The 26850-nt window shown below is 35.1% G+C and overlaps 1 protein-coding gene across 1 annotated transcript in view; it reads right to left on the bottom strand.

Annotated features, from left to right (window-relative positions):
* LOC108742235 (adenylate cyclase type 2) overlaps positions 1-26850 on the bottom strand; it is a 77509-nt gene that overhangs the window by 30450 nt on the left and 20209 nt on the right. The window contains exons 2-6 of the mRNA XM_018477327.2: positions 17504-17640; positions 10180-10518; positions 8945-9139; positions 2809-3025; positions 1573-1666 (exon numbers count right to left, since the gene is read on the bottom strand). Coding sequence (XP_018332829.1) covers positions 1573-1666; positions 2809-3025; positions 8945-9139; positions 10180-10518; positions 17504-17640 — 982 coding nt within the window. The remainder of the gene's footprint in view (positions 1-1572; positions 1667-2808; positions 3026-8944; positions 9140-10179; positions 10519-17503; positions 17641-26850) is intronic.

Below are 26850 nucleotides of genomic sequence, written 5' to 3'. Positions count from 1 at the left end.
TTAACCCAACAAATTATTTATCTACACAGCGGAATTAATGGCCTATAAATTGCTCAATTCTCGCCGCGAATGAAAAATATACAAGATACACAATTTTCAACTTATTTACCGTTGGTGAAAACTTTTTTCGTGGCGTAGTAAAAATAGACGAAAGAAAAATAAATAGAGGCGTTTTTATTTAACTATTTACCAATTTTCTTTTAAATGAAACCATACATCTACATTTCATGCTTATACCAATGAATTAATCTTAAATTTTAGCACTCATACACAATCATAAACATAAAATTGATGCAACCGGAATGATGATGTTCTGCTTGGGTTCAATTCCTGACTGATGCAATGTCTGCTTTACATTTTTTTACTTGTCTTAACGGCAACCTGTAGAAAGGAATCATTTTTCGATTTTTAATTTACCCACTACAAACTACCTCAAATGAATGAAAGAAAAGTTGTTGCTGTTGTCGCACCCCCGCCGGGAATCGAACCCGGGACCTTTGGCTTTACGCACCAATGTTCTGACCACTACACTACGAAAGGTGACAACAGCAACCACGACCAACCGACCTACAAGGTTAACGATCCCTCGATTTTTATTAACTTNGTGTAGTGGGTAAAAAATTCAGAAATGAATTTTCAGAATAATATTTCATATTAAACTAACTCACTTCTAAAAGATATCTAAATTATATGTATGTTTAATCATAGTATATTCAGTATATAGTTACATTAGTTCGACGGATCGTTAACCTTGTAGGTCGGTTGGTCGTGGTTGTTGTTGTCACCTCTCGTAGTTTAGTGGTCAGAACATTGGTGCGTAAAGCCAAAGGTCCCGGGTTCGATTCCCGGCGGGGGTGTGACAACAGCAACAATTTTTCCCTCATTAATTTGAGGTAGCGTGTAGTGGGTAAAAAATTCAGAAATGAATTTTCAGAATAATATTTCATATTAAACTAACTCACTTCTAAAAGATATCTAAATTATATGTATGTTTAATCATAGTATATTCAGTATATAGTTACATTAGTTCGACGGATCGTTAACCTTGTAGGTCGGTTGGTCGTGGTTGTTGTTGTCACCTCTCGTAGTTTAGTGGTCAGAACATTGGTGCGTAAAGCCAAAGGTCCCGGGTTCGATTCCCGGCGGGGGTGTGACAACAGCAACAATTTTTCCCCCATTAATTTGATGTAGTGGGTAAATTAAAAACCGAAAAAATGATTTCAAATTAATGTTGCATATTAATCCTCTATTAAGTAACTAACAATGTCATAGGATTTCTGTAGAAAGGGTTTGTATAAAAAATGCCCGAAAAAGCCTGCACAACTTTCGAAGTTCACCTATAAATGTAAATATTTAATACTCTATTTTACCAGAAGTTTTGAGGGATTTTAAACCGCACCGATTATTTTACATTTCGGCAATCATATTTTATAAATCTGGAACTGATTCCTTGAAGGTTCCAGCATTTGAGTCACAGATCTTTTAAAGAAAGTTCGAGAACATTTGTTTATGATCCAACAACAGTCTAGAAATCATATAAATATCATTGAAACTGGAAATTAATGTTATTACCTAATAGCATCTATCATTTGCAATCCCATGTTCACACAGTTATAGGCATGATTAGGTCTTGAAATTGGTAGGCGAACGAAACTTTTGGAAGGTACTGTATGAAAAAGTAAGTTTAATGACCAAGAGTCGAGAGTATAATGAGCTTTTTTCTCCCTACCTACTATTTTGCCAGCGCGCATCCAAGACATTGGAAGGGGTTCATCGCTAGAGAATGTAAATAAAGTATACTTCAGTAATATATCAAGAATATCGTCCGGACTAGCGCCTATATTTGGAAACTTCTCTTATCTCCTTTATATGTATAATAAAGACAGATTAGATTTTCCAGANTATTTTAATCTATAATATATTTAGACTTATTTTTTATGAATTACTCTTATACCTAGAAGCAATATGACAAATTGATAGCGAGTTGTTTAAAAGATTAAAAGGTGCTTCTGGTTTCAGCATATATTTATTTAATTATTCTTTTAAAATTGTTTTAATTGAGCTGTAATCAATATTTAACAATGCTTTCTATTGAAACCATAAAATTCATCTAATTAAAAGGGAATGGATTGTTCTATCTATTCAGCTGCTTCAAGGATATAATTCAATTCCATTTTCGGTTTAGTTATGGACAAATTTATTGAAATGTTGTGTGTCGACAATGTGATTATGATAGTTTTTGAACTACTAAAATGTAGTTAGTTTCTAACAGGGTTGTATTCAAAATACACAGTTTAATTTTAAAATTAACTGACAGTACATTTCAATTTTACTATTGTTGATATTTAAATGCAATTGCGATTTGTTGTTTCGATTAACATGTCCCATGAAAATTTCACTTCCCAGGGGAAGATGGTGAAAAACCGCTTTCTTATTTCTGAGACACTCTTTACTTTTCCTACTTGGGTTCGTAATGTGGTTCTACTAGAGATACTACTTGCGGTTTTATCTCATTTTTATGGAACTCAATGCATCTTGGGTAATATGGAAATACAGCGACGTAGCCCACCCTTAGCCCATAAAAAAGAAAGCTGGTTGCGTCCGTGTCAATAAAAGTTGATTATTGTCAGTAGAATTATTATTGTCTTTGGTAAGACCAATATTAAAAAAAAAAAAACGGATTGAATTTCTTCTAAATGCGTTTTCATACGGAATGTCAGGGTAAAAACATTCCTTCTTTCATAGTTGCATTTGTTACAAATGGCCCTTAACCACTTTTATAGCCGCGATCATAAGAAAAATGATTACTCACCTGCGCGATTTGATCGAACCTTCCGAACAATTCGTTCAAAGTTTTCACCAAATCGGATGCGGAAAGTTGCTCCGATAAAGGCGTAAAGTTGACAATGTCTGCGTAAAGAATGGACACATTATTATGTCTCTGGACATACATCTCGTGGAAGCTTTGCTTGTTCGAAACTTCCTGACAGGCATCTGCCATCTTCAGCATTATGCTCCGTTTCACCTGAAACAAAAGAAACACCACAATGACAAACAGACACCTGCTTCTAAACAGTTTTGACATTTATACACAGGTTGATTATTCTACGATTTCTATTTTACAATGTCAATGTTCGGTATCTAGGAAGTCAGATAACTCAGGATGGAAGGAGCAGTTGGGGTATAAAACAGAGAATAACGGAGGAATGAGTAGCCTTTAACAAAAAAAAGGCACTTCGGTCCTCGCGAATGGTTAATTTAGAAATTCGAAAAAGATCGTTAATGATGTATGTCTGGTGTACGGTGCTGTATGGGTGCGAAACGTGAAAAGGTTAGAAGCCTCGGTGAAAGATGAATAAAGAAGGTAAGAAATGAGGAGGTATTAGAAAGAGTAGGAGAACAGAGGGCGCTATGGAAGTCAATAAGAAGTAGGTGGGATAGGTTGGTAAGACACTTTTTCAGGCATAAAAGGCTTGCTAGAAACATATTAGTAGAAGAAACAGGAGTTAGGAGCAGGAGAGATAGACCTAGATTAGATTATTAACAAAACAAAAGATGTATGTCTAACAAGTTTTGGGACTGATGACTTTATGATCATGAATGTTTTAGGTTTAAGGACAATTATCAACTGTTTTTTATGCTAAACGGCGAGTCGTAACTGAGCGCATAGCTGACTGACGGCGAGCAGAATTTGAGTATAAAAAGATATAACTTGCATTTTGAGTATAAAAAACTGTAACTTGCATGCGACATAATTTACTGATATTGGCAAGTATTATGATATTCAGGAAGTGCAAATATCAAGAAAATTACTTAACAACTATCTCTATTATCTTGTGGCTTTAATTGGAGTTCCGGAATTAGAAACAGTACGGATCATTTATAAACACAATGCGCCAAGAACGGTTATTAAAACTTTCCGTTTGAGATTCGCATTTTGCTCTGCTATCTTGCATTCTTGCATGGATATTTATGAAAGTTTCGCCTTCATTAAACTTACCCGGTAGTCGTTAGTAGGCAATCATTATTACCATTGCTAAAGTTTGCATAAGTCTAAGTTTCTTACTTGGGCAATAGATAAGGCCATCAAATAGGTAATAAATATGATAAGTTCTTAAAAACTTAACTTTTAACGACTTTCACGCCATAGCTTATCTTATATCTAGTAATAATACTTTTTTTCCGTACTGGACGATTCTGTTCTGTAATGAATAAGTTCACAAATTATACTTCGTTTACGTTCTGTAGCGATGTGACCTTCAGTTTGATCGGCGCAAAGTAGAAAAGAACAGCACTAGACCAGATAAGGAAGGAGACAACTCTCGGCCAAACTATTAACCGGTGAGGAGCGTATAATCCGTACAGTACTGCACGGAAAAATTGACCATTTTATCCACTACAATTGCACTGCTCAAATGTGCTGTTATTTGTACCATTTACTAATGAAAATATCAACGAGATGTTTATTTATATTTGAAGACATATTAAAGGCTTCAACGCTTGTTTTCGACTCGCACTACTATTCATGATGGAACAAAACTTTTGGCAGGTACTGTATGAAAAAGTATGTATAATGAACAAGAGTCGAGAGTATAATGAGCTTTTTTCTCCCAACCTACGATTTTGCCTGCGCGCATCCAAGACATTGGAAGGGTCACATCGCTACAGAAAGTAAATGAAGTATGTATAGAAGTAATGTTTTAGTTGCAATTCACTTTTTAACATTGGTACGGGAGACGCGAATTTGATTTATCATTCGATAAACATCATGTAGGTATTCAAAGTGAAGTTTAGAATCAAGTTTTGTTTATTAATGTAGTTGGGGAAGTTTTATTAAAACAGAATTTCAGAGGTGTAACTTATATTATCTATATTTTATAATCAAAATTAATGTAAAATATTTGTAAAAGTGAAATTTGAATTTCAAATGCAAAAGAAATGTCTTTTCTCTGGATATATTTCTGGCAACATGTTTTCTACGTTTCCTTCCATTTAATATTTTAGTAGATCTGTAGGTATAGGTACCTTTACCACGTATCAGTTTTATAAAACTCCCTGAGAAGAACAAAAGCATTCTACTGAACCATCCAATATTATCGGTATAGGATTAAAAACAGTACCTTAAAGAAAAGATTTTAAAAAGTGCCTCGAGGCACGGATTCCTCGAAAAGTTTTGCTAATTAAAACGCGATTGTTCGTAAATACTCGACAAAAGAAGACCGGAAAATGAGCAACAAAATCCAACGAGCTGATTTTCATTTGCAGGGGCAGATTATTATTATTAATTAATTAAGGGCTGAATTGATATAATCAACCATTACATTATTAAAGAAAATTAAATACCTAAAGCGTTTGCGGAGGTGAAATGCTTTTTTGGTCATTTCGTGTCAAATAGGCTTTTCACTTTTTCGAAACGCTTTATCGAAGTTTACTTAAAAATGGGAAAATATTTTCAACTATTACGATAGGTAATTAAAAAAAAACGAAAAAACACGATTTGATTTTAAGGAATAACTCGTTTTTAAACTTTGTGTCAAAGTTTATTACCATGAGTACCGTTCGGGGGATGTTATTCTTTATTATCCTTGCTTTCCTGTTAATCAAACGATATGTATTAAAACTATTTACACAATCATAAACTTTGAGCAAGTGCTTCTCATCTTTCGGAAATAATAATTCTTGTGTAATGCCTGTACGTGATTGCTCATTAACGTTTTACTACTGACCAGAGTTTCAAATACACACGGTGGTTATAGAGCAGTTCATTACTTTTACACGTTATTGTACTTCGTTTCGGTCGTAGTTTTACAAATAAAATTTCATCCGTTCGAAAGTTTATTAGTCACGTACAAACATAGAGTTACAGTTTTCTTTTAGTAGATAGGTATGGGTACTTATTAAATGAAGTCGTTCTTTTTTACTGTATCTTGAATGAGTTATTTACATTAATGTAGATATTAGAGGTACCTATATATATTTATGAAGTAAAATTATATTTAAAAAGTTGCAAAAGAGGTATTTTAGTCTGCAAGAAAGGTTAAGGGTTCATAACAGGGAGTTTTTTGGATCACTCTGTAAAGCAATTAAGAAAGCTTTATGGCCGACGACGGCAACAATACGTCAACAATTAAAAAAGCATGATGGCCGACAACGACAACAATACGTCAACAATTAAAAAAGCATGATGGCCGACAACGACAACAATACGTCAACAATTGAAAAAGAATAATGGCCGACAACAGCAACGTCAACTACTAAAAGGCATAATAGTGGACAGTCGATGAATTAAAATGACCAACTATTTTAATAACAAGGATGCAGATTCCTTTAAACTACTTAAATTCATTTTTTTGTAAACTATTCTCTGTTTTTTTTAGTTAATTACCTATTAGGGCTTAAAAGGCGTAAATTAAATTTACGCTTTCATGTCGGTAGGTACTAATAAGCTTTCAGTTGATGTAGGTGTACGTACTTATGAAGTAAAATTATATTTAAAGCTGCAGAAGAGGTCTTTTAGTTGACAATAAAGTTAAGGTTAAGGGTTTAAAACAGAAATGTTTTTGGATGATTGCGTAATGCAATTAAGAAAGCATGATGGCTGACAGTATTAACAATCCGACAATAATTAATAAGTATAATGACCGACGACAGCAACAATACGTCAACAATTAAACAATTAAAAAAGCATGATGGTCGACAACAGCAACAATAAGACAACAATTAAAATGCATAATGGCCGACGACGGCAACAATACGTCAACAATTAAAAAAGCATGATGGCCGACAACAATACGTCAACAATTCAAAAAAAAATAATGGCCGACAATGACAACATCAACAACTAATAAGCATAATAGTCGACAGTTTGTGAATAAAAATGACCGACTATTATAATAACAAGGATTCAGATGCCTTTAAGCTACTTAAATTAATTTTCTTGTAAACTATTCTCTGTTGTTTTCAGTTAATTGCCTACGAGGATATAAACAGTGTAAACTAAATTTATGTTTTCATGTAGGTACCTACTACGAATAAGTTTTTAACTACTTTAGCTAATTTTGATTTTAATTTATTAAAGAAATAAGCAGTTGCTGTTGCGATAAATTAACACGTATTACGGTTGGCTTTTCAAATAAATCGTATTCTAATTCGAAATGTACAAATGTTTCGGGGAATAATGTAGTAACGCACAATAAATCATACATTTGAAACGGAAGGTAACATTTCTCAGAGTGATTTACTGCCTAAAACAAACGGACATTGTACACGTTTTTGGTGGGATTACAATCAGAAAATGTAGGGAAATTGAGTTATGGTCTGCAATTGTGCAGCGAAATTAAAAAATAGAAGAAAATGTATTCAGTATTTCATAAACTTCTGTTGAATGGATTATAAATACCAATAAATATGTCGTTGAAATAAAGGTAATCCCTGTTATAGATCAGGTACTTATCTTTTAAAAGATATTTATTGTACCTACCCCTTTTGGATTCTTTCTGATGTTTCAAATGATATCTTATTGGTCTTTCGACATTATCAACGAACAATAAATCATCAATAAACTGATAATATGTGATACACAGATCAACCTAATTGTTTCGGTTTTAAAATTCTTAGCAAGCAATATATTATTTTTAATATCCTATTAGAAGAATCCGTGAGCTGAAACAAAATCTTAAAAAATCTGGGTTTTGCATACATTAGTATATTGTAAGGTTTACTTAATATGCATAATAATACAAAATGATTACAATTTTACTTTAGCTAATCGCGTTGTAACTCATAATTGACGTCATGTTTTCACAAATGGGAAAAGGCTGTAGTTTTTCCAACCTTTTCTAGTTCTTGAAACTTGAAACTGCAGATGTAGTCTGATGAAATTAGTTCAACTTGTTTCGCTTCAGATAGCAACCCTCTAAGCAATTTTGTTTGTTTTGTAGTTCTGTTTGTTCAAAATGGATGTTATAAACTATATTTAAGTTTTGAAATATGAATAAGCAAATGTTTATGTAAACATGTAATCCCTTACTAAAAATAATAAGTACCTAGTAGTGCAACCTCAGATCCTTGCTGCTCACCAATAAACCAATAAATAGATAATAACATTTGCTGGAATTGAATGATATTATGTCCATAAAACGAATAATAAAAGAAAAGAAACGTGAAAAGGTAAAGAGGACAGGCTTAGGGTTATTCACACGTGTATTTAGAAGTTCTTAAAAAGGGACCAAGTTCGGGTGATGTGCGAAACTAAACGTGCATTTGGCTTTCCACCGAACTGGAAAAGGATAACCCATTTACGGGGATATGATTTTGAAAAGGACTTTAGAGAGTTTCTTTTTATTAAATTAAGTAAAGTTTTGTTTCTTTCATTTTGTCTCTACTAGAAGTAGATACGTTAAAATCTTTATTTCCTGCAGATGCTTCTTTTATTAAGCTGATGAATAATTAATGTTGTTTAGAATGCTTTGTAATTATTGCCTTTTGTTAGGTATTGTAAATTGTTTTAAAAGTTATGAAATATATGTGCAGGCATACCAACCGATACGGTTTCCGACCATATAACCATAAATTTAGAAGTTCTAGTTAGTTCTCGGAAAATATAACGGTTTGTGTTCTCTGCATGTTATAATGTGTCTCCTGGCAATAACAAGGAGCATGTTTTAGATAGGTATATACATTTTGATTAAAACTGGACATACATTTTCGTTTTATTATTGAATATATCTACATCGATAACTACAACTATATTCGGAAATGTTACACGGAAGTTCTTATAATTTTCAAAATAGTATAATCACCGTCTCAAATTTTCCTCTTTCGAATAACCGAGCAAGATTTGAGCAAGCGGCGAGTCGTTCCTGTTGACGGCTAGTCATATTTGAGTCGTGTTCAGTTTTCGCATGATCAGTGTACTAAGGTATTAGAAAATGCTTATTCTTACCTCTGCGGCTATGTATGCTGGTATTACGCTAAGAAGAAGCTGTTCTTGCTGTTCTTTTTCGCATTCCAATTTCACCCTAGACTCAATACAATTTCTGGTACCCGTGAAGGTAGTTCTATGGGCTCCTTCGGTCATATGGCGATAATATAAGCCAGTTCCGCATGCAGTTAATAAAAGTACTGCTTCCGGAATAAGCTGAAAGAAAAAATAACCATAGTAATTTGACTCCCAGTCGAATTTCTAGCAAGATTTTCTGGCCTAAATTATATTAATTTTCCAAGCATGTAAGGGTTACGTCTGTGTCCTGAATCGACGGGCAAAGTAAATATTTATATGCAAATACAAGGTTAATTAAGTCTGAATGGGAATGTTTATATCAAATTTGTCTTCATTAGACCGTTGCTTTTGAAATTAACGACAGAATAAAATACACAAAATTTATTACTGAACAAAATTTTGCAATTTATTTATTGTAAGGAAATATTTCCTTTTATTTGTATTACATCGTAACAATCTCGCAATTCAGTTAAAGATTTTTTAGGAGTACGCAGCAAATTCTCAGAAAGTTCTCAAATTTTGGCAAATAAGCAAATTAGATCCTTCAAATTAAATAAGGATGTAGACGATTACAATAGATTACCTGCCACTGTAAACTTCATTTATCAATTCTTGCCATTTAATATTCAAATATTTCCTTCCCTTAGTAGGTATAAGGCAGAAGCAAAAATTTTCAATTAAAATGTTTGGAAAAGTTAACCGAACGCTTCATTTCTCCTTGAACCTTTTTGAAGATCTTCGGATTTATAAAGTTTCCAGATTCTTTGCGACAACAAATTAATTTTTGAATTTAGAAAGTTACTGTCAAGCAGATTTATTTATGATCAAGAAAACACTTATTAAACTTTAGGAAAGTATGTTTTTGTAGGTAGTTATTTGGATATTAAAGTATTCTTTATCTAAATAATGCACAAAAGTTTTCGCTGTTTTTTTCTTTACATAGTGAGATTGTTTTCAGTTATGTTTTATTAAAGTTTGCAGAGTCTAATTCAATTTAATGTTAGCTGCGATATAACTGAAAGGCGCGGATTAGTTATTCACAACCAAATAAGAATTTAGACTTGAAATTACTTTAATTCGTGAAATTGCACAATACCATACTGCCATGGGTAACATTACTATGTGACCATGCGAATTATTCCATGAATTAAGTAGACAGGGAAAATATGAAAACTTACTTCGTAATAGCGGAAGTAATTTCCGGAATTAATTCTATGAGTAACTGAGGTTGCAAAATGAGCAGCGCTCACAATACTCGCCAGTACCAGCGATATCACTCTAGAAATTGGAAGCATGGTATGCATTGCAACCATGAGAGCAAAAAGCGGCAGGGGCGCATAGGTTCCAGCCAACAGAAATGTTGCTGTTGAAATTCCACCAACAATTAACAGAGATGCCGTCGTTGACCATATTTCCGACTCCAGGATGAAGGAAAACTGAGATATCAGGAACACTGCCATTAAAAGGAATGTCAATACCACCAATGTGATGACAGAAAATAATTCTGATTCGAGATCCTGAAACAAAATCAAAAATATTACGTGTAACTACTGTCCTAAGCAACTGTCTTGGTTTAGGCGAATGAATGTTGATGCTAACGGCGAGACACATCTGAGTCGTGGGTATTTAAACAACTGCTGTGGCAGTAATGTTATACAATACCCACACTTCCTCAGAGACATACTTATAGTAATTATATTTTGTTCTATAAAAACAGAGATGTTGCCTCATAATTATATTATTTCTTAGTTTGGGCGAATGAGTACATTTTGAGCCATCGACTAGTCAAGTTGGAGATAACGGCGAGTCGTGACGTGAACCAGTGTGGCCCAGTGTGGGCAATATCAACGAGAGAGTGATATTCTATTAATTACCACAGTCTGTTCAATTTTTCCTTTTTTGTTTTTTTAAATTATTCAAATTTTGATATGTTACAATGGAGGTACTTTAAGGAGTCATGAGTACCATTTGAGCTGGCGGCGAGTCACACGCGAGCCATGTTTCTATTTTACCTGATTACTGTGTATGAAATATGAATGTTAGCACGAGATACGTAGTTTATGGTGTGTGTGATAAATATATTGCTACAGGCGACGAAAGAATAACCGAAGCCGAACATAATAAAGTAAGGCGTTTGAGATTAGAGGCGCAGTAAAAATTTTTTAATTTATTTCTGCTGAATTTTTCATACTTCGAAGACGAACATAAAACGGAATGGTCAATATCGTAACATGTGCAGCAACGATATCGTTCGAGCAATAAAGTTAGCGCCCGTATTTCTGTGTCCGTTTTGATTCGCCTGCTGAGTCTACAAAGGCGAAACAATCTACAAAACTTTCACGAACTGCTTTTCTATTATTACGAAAATAGATCCCTCAACTGAACCGTAACGAAATAATTTTTATTGGTCTATAAAGCACCGGCTCTCTTGTTTTAAAGTGGGGGCGTTTATGGGGTGATACATATTTCCATTTTTGTTTTTAAAGACAGTACTTTTCAATACATTGTTTGAAACGGACGATATTGTAAATCCTAGCATCTCTGTTATATTTCTTCTATTTTTTTTAAGGTTATGGTAAGGGTAACCCTAGACAAAAATTTTTAAAGTCTTTCCGGCCTCTCAGAGTCTTTCAGCGTCTCTAAGAGCGTCTCTCACAGTCTCTCAGTTACTGCTTAGGTGTTTTTATGGATCTCTCACAGTCTCTGTATGAGAGACTCGAACGTTAAAATTATTAATTTAGAGATTCGAGTCTCTCACAGAGAGACTGAATTAATAAAACTGAAGAATTGAGAGACTCGAGCCTCTCGTAGAAAGACTGGGATCTTTGAAATATGTTGAACATAGAAAATTTTTCTAAATGAAAAGAGAATATTATGTGCTTAAATTTTCATAATATTTTCTTTATTTTTCTATAGTATCGACCTCCCTAATTTTCATCTTCGGGGTTTTTCATCGTTAATTAATATCACGTCATCGATGTTTATAAGACTTTACAGATTTGGACATTTCAGAAATTTCCAGGTCTCTTTTGTAGCAGATGTACTTCAAGCTGTAACAATTTATTACTGAATGATAATGTAGAAGTTAGTTTAAAGCATTCCCATATAAAAGTTGATAATTGAGTTGTGTGGATGATGCTGCTTGAGCCAAACATAAAAACTTAATTGGCACGGCTTAATCTAACTAGTCATTCAATCCAAACTTTTCGATCAATGAAAACCAGAAAATCAAATGCCTATAATATGGCTAATTCGTATTTGGTAAACCTCCATTGTTAATAAAAAACTATTAAAGTTAAATTTTGAACTGCTTGATGCTTTTCGAATTGAAATAACGTTCGTTAATTGGAACCGTGTTGAAGACATTGTTCCAATACTTGGCACTAAATTTTATTAATGTATTGTTGTTTAACACGTTACTGCTATTTTATGCATCCCACAAGAGCGGTCTCAATATGCGACGACGACGTGGCGAATAAAATTGACGGTACAAGTTTGTGTTTATGAAAGCATAAAATTTTACGCGTTACGATTCGTATTTTGTTCTGTTTCGAAATGGCCATTGTCACATGTTTCCCAGTTTGCTTGCGTCGGGTTGTTTCCAATTGCCTGTTCGGAATAATCAAGCTTTATGTAAGCATTGCTGGTCCAACCGCAAGAGCGCCGCATCGCGATGCGAAAGCTCCGAGCGCTACGAATGAGCTTATTAAGAACAGATGAACAGGGGAAGTACTGAAAACATTTGTATAGACATATTCTGGTATAGCCGGAACGTTTAAAATTGACATGGTCTGCAATAAAACTATCGCATTTACGTTCTTTTTACAACTTATTAACTAGATCACTAGACTAGAGCGGTTGCTGATATAACGCCTACTTTTACTTGCGATAGACGTAATAAGGAATATTGTAAACATAGAAAAGAGATGCCAGTTAGGAATTGCAGCGGACATTAATAAAGAAAAATTGACGTGTAACAGAAAGAGATGCGGACAAGCAGAATTTGAGCATGTTGCCGGCATCGGACTTTAAAGAAAGTTCAACATTCTCAGGAATTTAGGAAAGCAAAGGTACTTGTTTAAAGATATAATTCCAATCAGGCATTTATAAAGCCGACCCTAATATTTTGCGTACCCAAGTAGCCTCTAACCGCTGCATCGTTTACTGCTATTCGGTTATCTCTTTTCACTTTGTCTGCACTACTCTTGAAGCGTTTCTTTACTTAACAAGGGTGTGTTCAAAACGCAATAAATGACTACAGTCCCAAGTAGAAACGAGAAAGAAGATACAGGGTTTGTCCGGAAAGTAATAGGACTGATTTCCTTCCGCCGCGACTGTACTTCGGAGCGTGCGCGCACCGACTGGACTCGGTAGAGGGCATTCCTAGCTAACGAACGAGCGGTTGGTGAGTTGTCTCCAAGCACCTGGAGAGTCGGAACAGGCTTTTTCGCGCGACTTGTTTCTGTGAGTGGTGCAAGCCGAAAATGCAGCGTTCGTTTGAGCAGAGGTACGCAATTAAATTCTGTGTGAAACTCGATAAATCTGCGACAGAGACGTTTGATATGATCAAGCAGGCTTACCCAGATGTTGCTTTAGCAAGAAGTGGTGTGTTTCGGTGGCACCAGGCCTTTTCAGAGGGCCGGGAAGAGGTCGCCGATGAAGATCGTGCTGGAAGACCTTCGACTTTAACAAACACCGACAAAGTGACTCGTGTGCGCGAAGTTTTGAACTCAGATCGTCCACTAAGTATTCGTTTCATTGCCCAGATATTAAATTTATCAAAATCTGTGGTTCATGACATTGTGACGGAACATTTGAACATGCGCAAGGTGTGTACCTTTCTTGTGGACAGCTACCTGACCAAGGCCAGCATCCCAGCGCTTTCGCAGCCGCCCTACAGCCCAGATGTGCCCCTCCCCCGGACTTTTTTGTTTGCTCGCCTGAAAAGGCCGATGACAGGCAAGCATTTTGAGACGACAGAGGGGATTCAAGCAGCATGCACCGCGGCTCTTGAGGCTATTCCGGAGAATGCCCTCCGTGACGCCTTCAATGCTTGGAAATCGCACTGGCAGCGCTGCATCGACGCAGAAGGAGCCTATTTTGAAAGTTTTTAAAGAATTGTAACGATTGGCTCAATAATTTTTTTTTAATCGACTCAGTCCTATTACTTTCCCGACAAACCCTGTACGTCCATTCTCACAGATAATTTATTGTGGACTATGTCAATTTTGATTGTCTCAACTATAGTTACCAAGAATTCACAAAATAAAAACCTCTCTCCTGCTTTATTACATTACATATTTATGACATCGGGTCAATCTGAAAGCCATGCGTCAGTTATTATATCTCTTGTTTTTATTAGTTCCGTCTTTATCTGTTCTATAGGGTTTCCTTTCGATTTCTATTATTTTTGGGTCCCAACTGCCATTTGGGAATTTAAATTTTAATATTGAAAACTATTTTTTCATTCGCAAATAGAATGTGTAAGTAGGTAGTTATTATATAGAATAGAAATTACGTAGTAGGTAATTTTTTGTCGCCTTTGGCCAGGATCCTTCCTAATTAAATTTTTTATAGCTAACCAGCACAAATTATGAAAGAAGATGGTATCATTGTTTTTTATTAAGAATATTTTTAATAATGTTTACTTCTCATTTACATATTATTGTCATTAGCAAGGCAAACAACTCAGAAAGCTACGTTTAAGTTTAAGGGGGAAGTTTTATAAAACCGAGATGTATATCAAGATCTAGCAGTTCTAGAAATTTCAAAGGACATATTTAAATATATTCCATAGAATCAATTTGATATTAACTAAAAGAAAAGTGTCAGTAAAAAATTGATTTCTTTTAATCTATAAATAATAAAAGTGAGGTACCATCTAAGTAATTGTTTTTGAAATGTTTATTTGTTTTAGATGTTAAATCAGAGCCACAGTAAGGGATAAATGATTTATCTAGGATTTGGTTTCAAAATAAATTTAAATCCGCATTCGTTTTCGTTGTGGACCAAACTAACAGATAAATTTTAAATAAATTGCTACAGGTAAACTTTTCTAATTAAAAATTGCTAGAGATAAGACTAATTGCATCGAGATGATTCATACGTTCCTTCTTATTTCGTATTTCAATATTTTTGCAAGCATATTGTGATTTATTCCTCTGTGGGCAGATTAATTATTCATCCATGTATTTCAAAGTAGTTACAATTTAGATTTGATTGGAAAACTGTGATCGATCAAAGTTGGTTTCCGAACAACTGCATAAAATGTCCACGACAATTTAATTTTGCTACCTTGTTGGCGTCTGCTTGATTTAAATAATCGGTAATTTACGTAAAACTTTTGCGTTAACACTAAAATAGCCACCGGTTTGCTGTGAGGCCATTAATTTTATAGCACGTTAAAGTGTGCTTTATGGCTTTTGAATTTACGAGGTAACAGCATCGGATTAATGGACAAGCTCGCGCTTTTACACCAACGAAAATGCAAGTGTGATTAAAAAAAAATGGGTGCGTGTACTTATGTACGCGCGTGAGAAGTTATACTTCTTTGGCATCATTAAATAATATTTAGCATTAATTATATTAAATAATGATATTTTAATTTATATCAATAAATAATACATAGGGATAACTAACCTCAATTATATTGGAGCACTTAAAAAAGTATTTTAGCACAATTTTTTCACTAATATTCACAAATAGTAAATAATATTAATCCAAATATTCAATTTAAATCACTACTGAATATATTTTATTGCCACATATATAATTCGCACTTGTATGAAAATAAAACACGTGTTGTGACTGTAAAAACTAAAACCATGTGGATAAATATTATAAATAAATATGAAAACAGTGATCAGAGGCGACAAGCGTACCAACATGCGCGACTAAGAGAGGTTTTATTTCTATTTCGTTGGTAGCTTTTTTCCGAGACTTAATGAATTCGGTTGAGTGGGCAACTTCATCCTGTTAATTTTGTGTTACAGTGATGCGCGCGCATCTTGAAATTTCACTCTCATCAGTTTTTCATAACGCGCCTAAAGAAGTATAACTTCAATAACTTCAAAAAGAATCGTCTTTAGTATTCCGTAACTAAATAACAAAAGATTAAGTTTGTGTTTAAAACTGTCTGACGTGGACTATAATTTAGAACAATTTACTTCCCATCGGCGTACCCTAAGTACCTCTAATCAGAGATTTACTATTACGTAATTGTGAATTCGTTAATGTTTGACAAGGTCTTTTTCAATTTTATGGATATCACTTGCAATTTCCTTTTCGTACTTCTAACAACTTCAAAAAGAAAAACAATAAATTATGTTTTATGTTTTTTGACAAATAAAACAAAAAAATGATTATGAAATGCATCATGAATTATTAATTTATATCGTAGATAAAAATTAATAATTCATGATTATGAAATGCATCATGAATTATTAATTTTTATCTATGACAAATAAAACAAAAAAATGATTATGAAATGCATCATGAATTATTAATTTATATCGTAGATAAAAAAAGGGGTAGTTTGTGGGCCGGGAAGAGGTCGCCGATGAAGATCGTGCTGGAAGACCTTCGACTTTAACAAACACCGACAAAGTGACTCGTGTGCGCGAAGTTTTGAACTNTCAATTTTATGGATATCACTTGCAATTTCCTTTTCGTACTTCTAACAACTTCAAAAAGAAAAACAATAAATTATGTTTTATGTTTTTTGACAAATAAAACAAAAAAATGATTATGAAATGCATCATGAATTATTAATTTATATCGTAGATAAAAAAAGGGTAGTTTGTAAATGTTGGTCCTCAATACTTATTATATTCGTTTTTTATGGAGCCTAACATCTGGTAAAATCTCATAGGAACTAATAAAATCATGTAATAACTGGTGATAGAGATTTATAATAAGCAAGATTTCATATTCGCCGACAAAACTATTTGGTAGTAATAAATACATATACGAATATAAGCATAGGCATTGGGTAATTCAAGGTTTATTGATTTTCATGGTTAAAGATCAAATCTAGTTCTCTAGAACTAAATTAAACAAAACAGTATCGCCGAAAATTTCAGAAATATGTTTAGGCAAAAAAAAATTAGAGTCTCTATAACCTGCAAAGTTTGTACAATTTTGGCCAACAGATGTCGTTTGATTAAAGGCACTACAAAAAATCATAGGGTGAGTGAAGACGGCCAGCCGCTTCACCACCCTTCTTAGTGATATTGGATTCGATTCTTGACTATTATTAATTCCGCTATTTAAATGGTCGCCAATTGACCTATTAACCCGATGAGTAAGTAGGTGTTAGCTTGTAATCTTAAATAAACAATTTAGGTGTACTAATTTTGTACAAGTGATCTAATAAGAATTAATTGTATATATTTACACGTTCATCAGATTACGCATATTGGCTCGTGTGAAATCTTTCCATCTTCGGCAAACATTTTGCCTTATCTGTATAAGACTTTTGGTTTCAATCTTCTTATTACTAACCTGTGAATGGTGTACACATGTCGCCACAAGAAGCGTTACACAGCTGATAATTGTGACAAAGAGACAGGAGAGGAAGAGGGCGTGCTTTAATCGGATACAATAACGATGATAAAGCGTTTCTAATTCCATTCCGTCCGCTGAAACAAAAAAGAGTCGTTTAAAATTACTGAGGAACTTTTCACTTGGAAAAAGGGTCGGTATTTCAATTAAAGACAAACTGCCCATCAAAAGTTACATGGCTCGCAAACTTATTGAATTTCATTGAGAAAAACAGTTCAAGTTGCTACAATTCAATAAGAAAAGAATGCCACTTGTTTTAGAACATATTATAATCTCCACTCTTTCCTATTCTGAGCTAATATTCGCATCTCCCTAAAACTAGAACAACTCACATCCTTAACTATTTGCGAACAGTAATCTAATTTAGGTCTACCTCTACCCCTCCTAACTCCTGTTCCTGGCTCTAATACGAGGGTGGATTGATAAGTTTCCGGCCTAACCAAGAGATGACGCCACTAGGCCTACCTTGAGGTGACATTCTATAGTACCATCCTTGGATAGCTTGTAGCTATAGTTTCAGCCCGATCTCCTTGCTAGTGTAGGTTTGACAGCACGCTGAACAAGACGCCTCTGTGGTTTTCGTAAAAATGGAAAAGCAGGAAAATCGTGCTGTCATCAAATACTTTTATTTGAAGGGGTTAACGCCGAAGGAAATTAAAAAAGAGATGGACTCAACACTGGGGACATCCTCCCCGTCATATTCAACCGTTAAGCAGTGGGTTTCCGAGTTTAAAAAGGGTCGTGTGAGCACCTCTGATGGGCCTCGCTCAGGACGCCCCGTTGAGGTCACAACTCCAGATATGATCGAAAAAATTCATCAAATAGTGCTGGGAGACCGCAGATTGAAAGTGCGTGAGATAGCTGAGACCTGTAAGATGTCATATGAACGTGTGCAACATATTTTGCACCAACATTTGCATATGGAAAAGCTCTGTGCAAGATGGGTGCCGCGTTTGCTAACAGTCGACCAAAAATTGATTCGAAAAAACATTTCTACCGCAAATTTGTCATTGTATAAGCGTAATCCAAGCGAATTTTTGCGTCGATTCGTAACCGTTGACGAAACGTGGGTCCACCACTACACTCCTGAAACCAAAGAACAGTCTAAACAGTGGATTGGACCAGGGGAACCAACTCCAAAGAAGGCAAAAACAATTTTTTCGGCGAACAAGGTTATGGCTACTGTTTTTTGGGATGCAAGAGGTATTATATACATTGATTACCTTGCAAAGGGTAATACTATCACTGGTCAATACTACGCAGACTTATTGCAACGTTTGAGCCACGAGGTGAAAATTAAACGACCTCATCTGGCGAAGAAAAAAATCTTGTTTCATCACGATAACGCACCAGCGCACACGTCAATCGTTGCGACGGCTAAAATCAACGATCTAAAGTTTGAATTGATGCCGCACCCTCCTTACTCTCCAGACCTAGCCCCGAGTGACTATTTTCTGTTCCCTAATCTCAAAAAATGGCTTGGCGGTAAGAGATTTGCGGACAATGAAGAAGTAATCGAAGCTGTAAATGGTTATTTTGAGGAGCTTGACGAATCAGTCTATAGAGATGGCATTAATAGACTGGAACACCGCTATGAGAAATGTATCAGCCTTGGAGGAGATTATGTTGAGAAATAAAAAAAAAAAATTTTTAAAAACCTTGTTTTTCTTGGTCAGGCCGGAAACTTATCAATCCACCCTCGTATGTCTCTGACTAGATCTTCATGCCTGAGAGGGTGTCCTACCAATCTATCTCGCATATTTTTTATTGACTTCTGTAGAGTCCTTTATTCTCTTATTCTTTCTAATACCTCTTCATTTTTAACCTTCTCTATCCACAGTATTCTCATCATTCGCCTGTCATAGGTTACCTTAGACAAAAATTTTCAGTCTCTCTCCAGTCTTTCAGCGTCTCTGAGAGCGTTTCTCACAGTCTTACACAGTCTCTCAGTTATTGCCCAGGTGTTTTTATGGATCTCTCACAGTCCCTGTATGAGAGACTCGAACGATAAAATTGTTAATTCAGAGATTCGAATCTCTCACACAGAGACTGAATGAATAAAACAGAAAAATTGAGAGATTCGAGTCTTTCGTTCAGAGATTCGAGTCTCTCGTTCATAGACTGGATACGAAATGAGAATCTTTCTATGAGCGACTCGAGTCTCTCGATCAGAGAAGCTAAACAGTTTTTTTTGACAGTCTCTCTCAGCGACACCAGAGAGACTCGATGAGAGACGGAGACTCGAGTCTCGCTGGAGACTGAACATTTTTATCTCGGGTATACAACATTTCGAACGCTTCTAACCTTTTCTTTTCCGCCGCGCCCACTGTCCATGTTTCGCACCCGTACAGCGCCGCGTTCCAAACATACACCTTTAACAATCTTTTTCGAATTTCTAAATTAAGCGTTCGCGAGCATAGAAGTGACTTCTTTTTATTGAAAGCGACTCGACCCTGCGCTATCCTCTGCTTTATATCCTTACCAATCCTTCCGTCCTGACTTATCTGACTTCCTAGATACCTAAAATTAGCTACTTCTTTTAATTTTTCGTCTCCTATCATTATATTCGCTCTTCCTCTACTTTTTATTCCCTTGCATACCTGCATTTTTACTTTTATTTATTTTCATACATAGTTTTGTTAATACCGATTCCATTTTATTTAAATCCTCCTTGCTAGATGCAAATCTGACGTTTTATGTTACTAAAAATCATTTCCTAGTTTCTTTTATCTTAACCACTCAAGTAAAAAAGAAGGCACACATGGCTTAAGGAACGTTTTGATAAATAACCACGATTTATTATCCTTTCTTGATCTGAACTAGTGAGTAATAATTTTAGGTCTCTATAAAGCCACTTCCATTTATGATAACATTTGCGAACTTGGTGTCTATCTTCAATTCCTAAAGATAAATTGTCTTAATTCCTAAAAGACATTTGCAGGAAGAAGCGACAATTCATGTAATAATATAGAAAAGAAAAATATCGAATCTCGCACTCCCTAATTTTTGTCTAGATTAGAAAAAGATTGGTTGAATAATTGTTTCTACCTTTCATCAAAGTGTAGTTACACTATTAAAAAAAACATTAACTTTTAGGGCAAAGTAAACAACCCTAATTCGTTACATTACTCTTTTTCACTTTGTAAAGGTCAAACTAAATCAATTTGTTTGAACTAGAAGCTTTTCGATGCTAATGATATTGATGACAAAATGCTCTGTGCAACTATTGAATAGACAGATAGGTACCTACTATCGAACGAACGAAGTGTATTGCCTTTAATATGAGTAAAAGCATGTTGGTTTTAGTTTTAAAAGAAAAAACAGGCAAAGAGCGAGTAAATGAATGAAAGTAGAAAATTAAAGAGAAACATTCAGCTTTCAAACGAGAATTCGCTGGCAAAATTTTTAAACAAAAGTAACAACAGCATCGCCTTTATATTCAGCTATGCGATATATGGCGATCGGGTCAACATGCCACCTATTGATTTTGTCGAAGATGCTTAAATTCCTTAGAAATGCATACATTGAAATAAAGTATAGTCTCTTATATAATTATAAATGTTATGGTTTTTATTTCCAAATTAAAGAACATAGAAGTGTAAATCCATGTAGGAACTCACGGCAGGAGAAAGGTTGGTCCGAGTTTGGCCCAAGCTTGTTCAACTCTAGTCCGAGATCAGACCAAGCATGGCAAATGCCTGATTTGTCACTTCAGCCTAAGTCTGGTTGGCAAGCTTGATCCACGACTGGACAATTAATGCTTAACCAAGGCCTAGTGAACAATACTAAAACTAAAGATTGGGCAGCCAATATTAGGCCAAGACTTGGTGAATTATATTAACTCAAGATTGGGCAGCTAATATTATGACAAGACTTGATAAACAAAAGTAATCCAGTATCAGATATAATTTGGCGAAACCTTTATATACCTAGCCTTGACATTCAAACCTTGACCCAGTACTGACAAACCCATATTTAACTGGGGAAAACGTTAATAAACCTTGACATTTGAAGATTACCCGAAATTTGGACCAGTATATTGACGTGCCAATGCTGGCTTCCCATAACAGCTCCAGGTTTTGGGTGGGTTTAAAGTCAAGACTCGACATTTCCTATATGAGAAGTGAAGGTACAAATCTTGTATTGAAGGTGAAGTTTGATTCCCCAGAAGCAACTGTCCCCTCTTCAAATGATAGAATTTTTGGTTACATGCGAACAGAAGCTAAAACATCAGGAAAATGCTCGACTTTCACTCGATCCGCTGTATATCTATCCATACAGTTGTACTGTTCAGTTTCTTAGAGTCTCTGAAAGCGAGACTCGAGTCTCTCTGATGTCGCTGAGAGAGACTGTCAAAAAATCTGTTTAGCGTCTCTGAACGAGAGACTCGGGTCGCTCATAGAGAGATCCTCATTTCGTATCCAGTCTCTGATCGAGCGACTCGAATCTCTGAACGGGAGACTCGAATCTCTCAATAAGTGGTGTCTCGATAGACATGGTTAAAATTTACTAAGTTCAACATATTTCAGAGATCCCAGTCTTTCTACGAGAGACTCGAGTCTCTCAATTTTTCAGTTTTATTCATTCAGTCTCTTTGTGAGAGACTCGAATCTCTGAATTAACAATTTTATCGTTCGAATCTCTCATACAGAGTCTGTGAGAGATCCATAAAAACACCTAGGCAATAAGAGAGACTGTGAAAGACTGTGAGAGACGCTCTCAGAGACGCTGAAAGACTCTGAGAGACCGGAGAGAGACTGAAAATTTTTGTCTAAGGCTTCGATATATAGATTAAAACAAATACAAATAACGTTGAGAAATGCTGACGTATCTGGTCAAGTACCAGATAGCACAAACATAACAAAATTGGTTGTGATGTGCACCAGGAATTGACGAGATTGGATTCCACACGATGTCTGCAGGTGTTTAAGTTAACCGAACGAAGCGATACTGCAAGCAGTCTAGCGTGCAATACTGATTTAAAACGTAAATTGGTTAGCCAGCGAACCAACCAGAGAGGGACCGAACAAAGTTTTAGACAATTAAACGAGCTTCCAATTTGGGTCAGAAAGTTTTCAGCTCGACTGGCTCATAAACGTGGTTTATTTGCATCCTTCTCTAACGTTAATTTTCGCACGGTGCAAATCCAATACACAAATGTCTATATACGTACGTATGTATGTATGTAGCAAGGCTGACGGAATACACACATGTAAACTTTGAAATGCTAATGGACTGTTAAACCCGGAAAATGTCTACGTTGATTTTAAACCTGTCATTTTCTTTTTCTGTTAAACAGAATTTTTTTTATTCTATAGGGTTGTTCGGAAAGTCATTTCGTTTTTTCCCGACAGAGGATTTAATTGTATTCTTTTGCACCCAACTTCACATTTAAGCCGTATAATTTTTATATGCTTTGAGAGCTCATATAGCAAGGCTTGTGTGTGAAAAATTCCAATTAATTCTACGCAGTAGTTTTTGGTTGGTGCCCTTTTAAATATGGAGAGCGATAAGCAGCATTTTCGACATATCTTACTGTTTTACTACAGAAAGGGTAAAAATGCTGTTCAAGCCAGAAAGAAATTGACTGATGTGTATGGAGAAGGTGTGTTGACAGTACGCCAGTGCCAGAACTGGTTCGCTAAATTTCGATCCGGCAATTTTGATGTCGAAGATGCACCACGTTCGGGAAGGCCGGTTGAAGCTGATAAAGACGCGATAAAGGCATTAGTTGATGTGAACCGGCGAATAACAACACGTGAGATCGGATTGAGGTTAAATTTATCAAATTCAACAGTTTATGACCACTTGAAAGGCCTGGGATTATCCTCGAAGCTCGATGTATGGGTTCCCCATGTTCTCACAGAGAGAAATCTGTGTCGCCGCATTGACGTCTGCGATTCGCTTCTCAAACGTCACGAAAATGATCCGTTTTTGAAGCGCATCATCACTGGGGACGAAAAATGGGTTGTATACAACAACGTCAAACGCAAGAGGTCATGGAGCAAAAAAGATGAACCGGCTCAAACCATTTCCAAAGCCGATATTCACCAAAAAAAGGTGATGCTGTCTGTTTGGTGGGATTTTAAAGGAATCGTTTTTTTTGAGCTTTTACCGGATAACACAACGATTAATTCGGAAGTCTACTGTCATCAGCTGGACAAACTGAATGATGCACTTCAACAGAAAAGGTCAGAACTAATCAACAGGAAAGGTGTAGTGTTTCACCAAGACAACGCGAGACCTCACACAAGTTTGGTCACTCGCCAAAAGCTTTTACAGCTTGAATGGGATACAATGCTACACCCACCATATTCTCCAGACCTGGCACCATCGGATTATTATTTGTTCCGGTCACTCCAAAATTTTTTAGACGGTAAAACCTTCACCTCAAATGAGGAGGTCAAAAACCTCCTCGATCAGTTTTTTGCCAGCAAAGACCAAAAATTTTATGAGCGTGGAATTATGCTACTACCAGAAAGATGGCAAAAGGTGTTGGACCAGAACGGTCAATATATAATTTAATAAAGTATTTGTTTATTATACGAAAACTGTCTTTCATTTCCACAAAAAAAAAACGAAATGACTTTCCGAACAACCCTATATTACATTACCAATAACAAGGGGGCGACAAAAAAAGCCGCCTTTGAAAAACGAAACGGTCTGTTGAATACTTAATTGAAACTACCTTTTTAATCGATTAAATGATAAAAGGCACTACGAAAAAGACAATAAAATGCTTGATGTGCATGTGGTCGATTCCTTCTATTTTTAGTGATTCGACTTAGATGAGTCATAACAAAACAAAATTGGGAGAAAAATAAAGAACCTGATGGAAACTGTTGGCCAATTTTGGACAGATCTAACCGTAAACCACGATGTTACCAAAATACATTTTTGCTCTGTTTGCTCTTGAATTATTTATTTGCTCATTTAAGAATACATGTTTTTTTTTACCGAAATTGACTTTTAATATAGGAGCAATCCAAAGATGATACTTGGTTGAACAATCTCCACTTCTCCATCTTTACAAAAAAAAAGCAGAAAATTTTACTGCTTCAACTACTCGAAAGAGAACAAAACTTACAAATTAAGGGAAGACATTTGTCATTTTTGCATTCGTGACAGATGGCGCCAAACTCATCTAAATATCTGATTTCGTTCCATTGTCTTTAATATTTAAAATTTTATTCTGAAGAGATTTAGTCTCTACAAGATCTTAGAATCTCTGTCTTCCTTATCACACAGAATGTGATAATCATTTACGTTCGGGCTGCTCTAAATGTAATATAGCCTTGAAGAATTAGTGAAGCAAAATTCACCCAAACTGAAAGCAGCTGCACTACTTTTACTTATAGTTTAGCATATAAAGATTCATCCAAATGATTTTTGTCCCAAACAGACATTCGGGATTCAATCTTCTTGGCGGTACAGAAAATGTAAATTTATGTCAAAGATTGAATAGAATTAAAAGTTGAAAAGTTTAGATTTTTCATATATTTGTCATGGATGGTCGCATAAAATAATTGACAAAACATGTCTTTTCAATTAAAAAGGGATTAGTATTTTGTCATGGGAAAGGAAGGGTCGCCAGAATAGGAGTAGGTCAAAATTAGCACNTAATCCATGTGGAACATTTAAAAATTTCATGTGGAACAATGAAATAAGTATCTAAAAGGATAACTGTGATTTTCCTTATTAATTTTCGTTTAGTTTACTAACCGTAAAGGTTTTCAGGATATTTTCTGACAGGATATTAAAAAGAATGGATTAGCACGAATATTTATGCAATAAATAGAAAGTAAAGCAAGCGGATATTATTTAACTTCATTTAGCAGTCGCCATCTTCATTATAATTAAAGAAAATTCGATCTTCCGAAAATTGAAATATTGAAATGTGTATTTATTACCTCTGGGCTCGGTGGTCATATCCAACGAAAATGAAGGAAACAAAGCAATTAGAGAAAAAAAACCTTGGTTTGGTGATACAACTTCAATAATTCACATCAGATGATTCCTCATATTTTCTTTTCAATGGAAAACTAGTTTGTTATGCATATTTAAATTACGCCTGAACCATTTCGTTTTCATCCATCAATAACTAACACCAATATTCCCTTACTTTTCAATCTTCTTGAACCGCTGGTTTAGGACTGAAGTTTTCGAGTGAGTTCAATATTAACTCCGTCTACGTAGTAGCCTTTTATTTTTCCTTCTTTATGTTGCGGTTAATGGTTTATCATTTTGACATCAAAAGACCCAAAAGGCTCTCATAATAAACATGTTTACACTGCAATTTAATGTTCTTAAACGAAAGGGTAGTTTTCTTCTAACGGCTAGACCAGAAAGTAACAATCACGTTCAGGTTTTTGGACAAGAAGATAGCACAACAAATAATAAATTGTGGAAATATCAATGTTAGGGATTTTAAACGCTAGTTTGGTGTCAAGGACAGAAATTAAGGGTACATAAAGTGTCAAACATGTTCAGTATCCATCATCATCATCATCATAGGGTCGTCAGTCCTAAGACTGGTTGGACACGTACCTCCACTCTTTCCTATCCTGAGCTAATCTTCGCATTTCCTTAAAACTAGAACAGCCCACATCCTTCACTATTTGCGAAGAGTAATCTAATCTAGGTCTACTTCTACCCCTACTAACTTTTATTTCTGCCTCTAATATGTTTCTGACTAGACCTTCATCCCTGAGAACGTGTCCTATCAATCTATCTCGCCATATGAAAATTAAAATTCTAAGTTCCCTAATTTGAAATGAATTGAGTATTTGAACATCTTTGACATTTATAAGAGACCCTAATTTTTGATCTTGCTATTAAACTTGTACCTAAAAGGAATATTGATGTTAGCAAATGCAGACATATAAGATAATCTTTACATAATCTAGAATTGACTACTAATGGAATTAATTTAGTTTGAATTGCCGAATGTATAACGATCGATTTAGAACAATAATTTTAATCGACAAGGTAAATATCAGAGGCCACGGCGATGTAGAGACATTGGCTGGAATAATTACAGATTAGACTATTTAATTACATTCTGCACTGATTTCACCATTTAACATTTACAGTCCCGCTTGCTGATGACATGTGATTAACAAAAAAAATCGAAAAACGCTCAAGGCAAAAAAAATTGTCTAGAAAATTACAGAAGTTTTAGTTTCATTCTCGAGGGAGAAAATGAAAACTTATAGACGTTTAGGGTTGATGTAAATCTGTCAGCAGTGTATTATGTGGCTTACGAACTAAATTGCTTCATAAACCAA

This window comes from Agrilus planipennis, unplaced genomic scaffold (genome assembly GCF_000699045.2).
Source record: "Agrilus planipennis isolate EAB-ADULT unplaced genomic scaffold, Apla_2.0 scaffold317, whole genome shotgun sequence".
NCBI classification, from domain to species: Eukaryota; Metazoa; Arthropoda; class Insecta; order Coleoptera; family Buprestidae; genus Agrilus; species Agrilus planipennis.
This window is presented reverse-complemented; position numbering and strand designations above follow the sequence as displayed.